Source organism: Mus caroli, chromosome 9, assembly GCF_900094665.2.
Source record: "Mus caroli chromosome 9, CAROLI_EIJ_v1.1, whole genome shotgun sequence".
Classification (NCBI taxonomy): domain Eukaryota; kingdom Metazoa; phylum Chordata; class Mammalia; order Rodentia; family Muridae; genus Mus; species Mus caroli.
This window is the reverse complement of record NC_034578.1, coordinates 34618189-34624555: the sequence shown is the minus strand read 5'-3', so window position 1 is coordinate 34624555 and position 6367 is coordinate 34618189. Positions and strand designations below refer to the sequence as shown.

At 37.7% G+C, this 6367-nt stretch overlaps 1 protein-coding gene across 1 annotated transcript; it reads right to left on the bottom strand.

Annotated features, from left to right (window-relative positions):
• Nucleotides 1-5086: 5086 nt before the first annotated feature.
• Nucleotides 5087-6125, bottom strand: LOC110301869 (olfactory receptor 8B3-like). Its single transcript, XM_021172559.1, has one exon. The coding sequence runs from the start codon at nucleotides 6052-6054 to the stop codon at nucleotides 5125-5127; it is 930 nt and encodes a 309-aa protein (XP_021028218.1). The 5' UTR covers nucleotides 6055-6125; the 3' UTR covers nucleotides 5087-5124.
• Between the last annotated feature and the right edge of the window lie 242 nt (nucleotides 6126-6367).

Below are 6367 nucleotides of genomic sequence, written 5' to 3'. Positions count from 1 at the left end.
CTAGGTTGTTTCCAGCTTCTGGCTATCACAAATAAGTCCGCTATGAACATAGTGGAACACTTGCCCCTGTGGTATGGTGGGACATACTTTGGGTATATTCCCAAGAGTGGTAGAGCTGGGTTTTCAGGTAGATCTATTTCTAATTTTCTGAGGAAGCTCCAGATTGATTTCCAGAGTAGTTGTACCACTTTGCAATCCCACCAGTACTGGAGTGTTCCTCTTTCTGTACATCCTTGCCAACCTGTGTTGTCACCTGAGGTTTTGATCTTAGCTATTCTGATTGGTGTTAGGTGGAATCTCAGGGTCGTTTTGATTTGCATTTCTCTAACCACTAAGGACTTTGAACCTTTCTTCCCATGCTTCTCAGCCATTTGAGATTCTTCAGTTGTGAATTCTTGGTTTAGTTCTATATCCCGTTTTTGATTGGGTTGTTTGGTTTTTTGGGTGATTAACTTCTTGAGTTCTTTATATGTTTTGAATATTAGCAATCTATCAGATGTGGGGTTAGTGAAGTCTCTTTCCCAATCTATAGGTTGCTGATTTGTCTTATTAGTTTTAAAGGCAAATGAATGTATCTAGAAAATAACCTCCTGGGTGAGGTAACTCAGGCCCAAACGAACGTTCATAGTATGTACTCACTAATAAGTGGATATTAGCCAAGAAAAAAAAAGTACAGATTACCTAAGATAGAGTCTACAGAATTCAAAAAAGTCAACAAGCCTCAGTCTCACTTGGGAGAGAGAAGAAAGCAATCACAAGTTGGGAGGGAGGGAGGGAAGGAGGGAGGGAGGGAGGGAAGGAGGGAGGGACCAGGGAGGGAAAGTGGACATGGGGAAGAGTGACAGGGAGAAGGGAACCTGATCTGGTATTGGGTGAGGGAAAAGGACTGAAGCCCTGAGGGCCAGCAGAAAGAATGGAAACAGGCAACCTCAGGAAATAGGAGACGACGGGGCGGGGGGGGGGGGGGGGGGGGGGGGGACGGGGGGGGGGACACCCTTCCAGAATGCACTAAGGACCTGGGAGGTAAAAGACTCTCAGGATTCAAAGGAGGGATCTTAGATGACATGCCAGACAGTAGGGTGAGGGAACTTACAGAGCCCACCTCCAGCAGGAAGACAGGGCATCAAGTGAGGGATGGGGTTTCTATCTCACAGTCACATCTCTGACCTTTAATTATTTTTGTCTGAAAGAATTACAGGTATGGAAATGGAGAGGAGCCTGGAGCAAAGAAGGACCAGCAACAGGCAAAATGTGGGATTCAACCCAAGGGGATCCCAAAGCCTGACACTATTACTGAGGTTATGGAGCACTAACAAAAGGGGACCTATCATGGCTGCTCTCCGAAAGACCCAACAAGCAGCTGAAAGAGTCAGATGCAGATATTTGCACCCAACCAATATACAGAAGCAGCTGACCCCTGTTGTTGAATTCGGGAAGGCTGGAAGAAGCTGAGGAGAAGTGTGATCCTATAGGAGGACTGGCAGTCTCAATTAATCTGAACCCCCAAGACCCCTCAAACACTGGACCACCAAATTCACAGCATATACCAGCTGATATGAGGCCCCCAACACACATACAGTAGAGGACTTCTGGGTCTGTGTTCATTCAGTGGTGATGCATCTAACCCTCAAGAGACAGTGAGTTTATCAGGTGGGGTAAGAGGTGGGGGCATCCACGTAGAGACAGGGGGATAGGGACAAGGTGTGGGATGTGGAACAGTCAGAGGGTGGATGGGCGGACAGGGAATGGAATATAGAGTGTAAAAAAATGAATTAATTTAATAAAAAATAAATTTAAAAAAAAGAAAGAAAAGAAAAAATCAGAGAAAAAACAGAAAGGTGGAAGGATACCTGAAATTCAGAAAGTCACAACATTCACTAAAAATATTAGAGGTCTGTTACTATACCACTCATCCTTGTGTATCTGGATAAATAATTCAGATACAAAGGTTTCAAATCTTTCACTTCAAAGATATACACAAAGCTTAACTTTCTTGGACAAGTTTCTGAAGCACAATATTATTTGTGATTAAGGCTTTGTGTCATTTCTGGAAGAGAAAAAGGTTCTTTAACTGTGGAATATGTGTACTTATATGCAGGGTTAATCTTTTCCACTGAGGAGAGCATACACATTGAAGAAGGAGCTGAGGAGTTGCATTGGAATCTGGATTTTCATCCTCATTTCCCTAGGGGCCCACAATTATACTCAACTGCCCAATCTCTCTAGAGAGCCTGCACATGCAGTGTAGATAGTCTCTTATCTCCCCAATTATCTGAGCTCAGATGGGAAATCTGAGTTTAGGGTTCTTCCTTTCTTGCTTCCTGCAGTTATCATGCATAGGTCTTGCTCCTGACTTGTGAAATTATGTGTCTGGATATTGTAAAGTATTATACCAATTCACCCACCTCCCATGCTATGCTACCAGAAATATCACAGATTCTATTATATCTATATCTATATCTATATCTATATCTATATCTATATCTATATCTATATCTATATCTATATCTATATCTATATCTATATCTATATCATCTAGATAGATAGATAGATAGATAGATAGATAGATAGATAGATAGATAGATAGATAGATATTTCAGAGCAATTATAACAGCAGAAGAAATGTTAGCATGGAGGACAGAAATATTATGGGGACTCAGACCTATAGAACTGAAGATATCTAATGAAGGTTGGATTGGAACACATAGGCTTTTGCATGGACAAAAACTACCCAAAGTGATTAACCAATGTCAAGAGTTCAGTTGTGAAGTCATATACAAAGAAGTAACATTGTATGAACCAAGAAGTTGTATCTACATATTTAGGATTCTCTAGAGATATGTATGTAACAACAATTAAAGAGGTACAGACCCAGCCAGGCGTGGTGGCACAGGCCTTTTATCCCAGCACTTGGGAGCCAGAGGCAGGCAGATTTCTGAGTTCGAGGCCAGCCTGGTCTACAAAGTGAGTTCCAGGACAGCCAGAGCTATACAGAGAAACCCTGTCTCGAAAAAAATCAAACAACAGCAAAAAGATATAAAGACCCTGAATTTTAGAGAGAGTAAAAGGAGTGTATGTGAAGCGTTGAAGGCAGGAAAGGGAAAACAGAAAAATTTGTAATAACATGTTCATTTTAAGAAATAAAATGAGATACATTAAAATATATAAATATGAAAGTAAATATAAAATGAAGTAAATTAAAATATATAAATAAAAACTCTAAAAGATTTTACAAAAATGAAATAAAATATAACTATCATTTACTCAGATCCCTCTTCTTATCTATGCATTCCTGTGCCTATCCATATATACATGAAAATCTTATGTGACATACTTCAGTATATGATTATGGTTTGAAAGATTAATAATCTTGACCTGATATTATGTATTTAACAGCTTTTCATGTAATATGTAACATGAAAATAAAATGGAAATACCAAATGATGAAAAGACCCCCTATGCTCAGATATTATTAGTTTTAATATTGTGAAAATTGCCATCCTACTAAAAGCAACCTACAGATTCAATGAAATCCCAGCCAAATTTAAATGAAATTCTTTATGAAAATTGAAAATCCATGAGCAACCCTTCACATACATACTTATATAAAATGACATCAATAAATTATTAACTTGGATTTTGGATTAAAATTTCAAACATTTTCTGAACAAACTTTGGCAAATTTGTTTACTTTAAATAAAACGGTGATTATTCACAATAAAATATTTATAAACTCTAAATTGTTGATTATGCCTTGTCTTGGAATAATAACCATTTACTCAATGGATAATTCATTATGTGAATGAAAATAAGCATACCTTTGTCACAAATATGTGAATTTGCCATTTTAAAACTGAGAAGAAGAATATATTTTTCTTCTGAAAACTTTGTCAGGGCCCAAGAGATTGGTTGAGTGAGAAAAGCCCTTGCTGCTCAAGTGTAAGGACCTGAGTCACATGAATTTATATAAAGCTGAGTGTGCTAGCTCAAATCTGTCATCTCAATGTTCCTAAGGGGAGTGGGAGGGGAAGAGAGAAGAGAGGATAACTCTTGGAAGTGAGTGGGCCACTGGCCTGGGAAACCCATCACTGAATAAGAAACCCTATACTCAAAAGATGATGGCAAAGGAAGACTGACAACCAAAATATCCATAGATTTTCATGTATACTTTGTGGTGCAATTGCACCACATCCACATATAAACACATACACACTGCCTTCCTGTTTCTCTTTCCAACCCACACACTAGAAATAAATACATAAAGAAAAACAAATAGTGTTAAAATTAATTTATTTAAATAACTTTCAGCAATTCTACTGCTATTATTATTATTATTATTATTATTATTAGGTTAAGTGTCTTATATACCTATATGTCTATAGGTGTATAAAAACATTCTCAGATAAAGTTTAAAAACCTCTTATTTAGTGCATAGTTGCATGAGTAACATCTGTAATAATGTACCAGATATATGCTGGTTAGTTTTGCAACTTGACACCAACTTAAGTCACCTGTGAACAGAGAATCTCAACTGAGGAGTTACTTGCATCAGATTGGCTTGTAAGCCTGACTTTGGAGGAAATTTCTTGGTACTTTATTATGTGGGAGAATCCAGTCCACTGTAAGGAGATTGTCCTGGGTAGGATGAAGCAGAAAAAAACTTTGAATCAAGATTAGTAAACAGCATCCCTCCATTTTCTCTGCATCAGTATTTCCATGCCTTCACTTCCCTCACTGACAGACTGCAACCTGTAAACAAAGAGACCATTGCCTGTTCCAGCTTGTTCTTGGCCAGTGTTTCATCACAGAAATGAAGAAGCACCCCTTGTTATTTTAAGACCAGGAAACAGCTCCCTTCTGTGGTTTCCATTAATTAATTTCCATCTCATAACATAAAAAAAAGAGACATGGGCTTCTTTTATCATTATATCATGCATAAACATGTCAATACATCATGATGTATCTCAAAACTTCTGTATGGAAATATTTTCTCCCATTTCAATAAATTTAATACATTAAATTAAAAAGTATAAGAAGAAAATATGGAATATATGGAATACAGAGTGATTAATATGTTAACTCAACACAAGTCATACTGAGGACAAAAAGTACATACGTATCCAATCAAATCTTCCTCCTTACCAAAGTTTTTCTTAGGGCAATTTTAACATCTTTATTTTTCAAGCTGTAGATTAATGGGTTCATCATAGGAACTACATTGGTATAAAAAACAGAAGAAATTTTTGCCCATTCCAAAGATCCAGGTGAGGACGGTTTGAAATACACAAATGCTCCTGAACCAAAGAACAGAGAAACAGCAATTATGTGGGAGCTGCAGGTGCTGAAGGCTTTGGACCTACCCTTAAAGGAACTGATGTGGAAGATGCTGGAGAGGATAAAACCATAAGAGATAAAGATAGTAGGAGTGGAAAAAATTATGTTGATGACCACTATGACATAAGCTACAAGCTTATTAACATAGGTGCTTGAGCAAGAGAGCTGGAGCATAGCAAGGATGTCACAGAAATAGTGATTGATGTTTCCATCACAGAAAGTCAATGTCAGCATACACACAGTGAGAGCTACAGCCTCAGAAAATGCCATCAAATAGGAACCAATCGTTAGGTTTAAACACACTTGAGGGGAAATCATCACATTATATAAAAGTGGATTACAGATAGCCACATATCGATCATAGGCCATTGACGTCAGCACAAAGCATTCAGAAACAACAAAAAAACAAAAGAAATAGAGCTGAGTCATACATTGCATATAGGAAATGGCATTCTGTCTTAATATGAAGTTCATCAACATTTTGGGAGTGAACACAGAAGAATAACAAAAATCTATAAAGGACAAGTTAAAGAGGAAAAAGTACATGGGTGTGTGAAGATGTGAATTTAACAAAACTAGAATAATCAAACCCAAATTTCCCAATGCAGTGACTAGATACATTGCTAGAAACAGAAGGAACAGGGGTATTTGGAGATAAGGCTGATGTGTTAATCCTACTAGAAGGAATTCAGTCACCAAGGAGACATTTACTGAGTCCATTCTTTCCAAGGGAATTTGTAGACTCAGGAAAAAAGAGTTGTATTAGAGGATGATCCACACTCAGTCATGGGTCAATCCCACCTGTGGTGTGCATGCTGGGAATGTTTCTTCTAGCTCCCACTATGTCTACAGAAGCAGTTGTTGTAGCTGCAAGCAAATTGTCTTACAGTCATAAGGCCAGTAATATCAAATTTCAATAATATTTCTGAAAAAGAAAATACATGCAAAGGATGAAGAACAAAAAGCACGAAAAATGATTCAACTTTTCCTACCTAAGTTTTTCTTCACTATAGTTCTCCCTATATTAATGATG

Bases quoted from the DNA above. Each gene is read 5' to 3' on its own strand.
- LOC110301869 (XM_021172559.1), bottom strand. From the start codon at position 6,054: ATGGACTCAGTAAATGTCTCCTTGGTGACTGAATTCCTTCTAGTAGGA.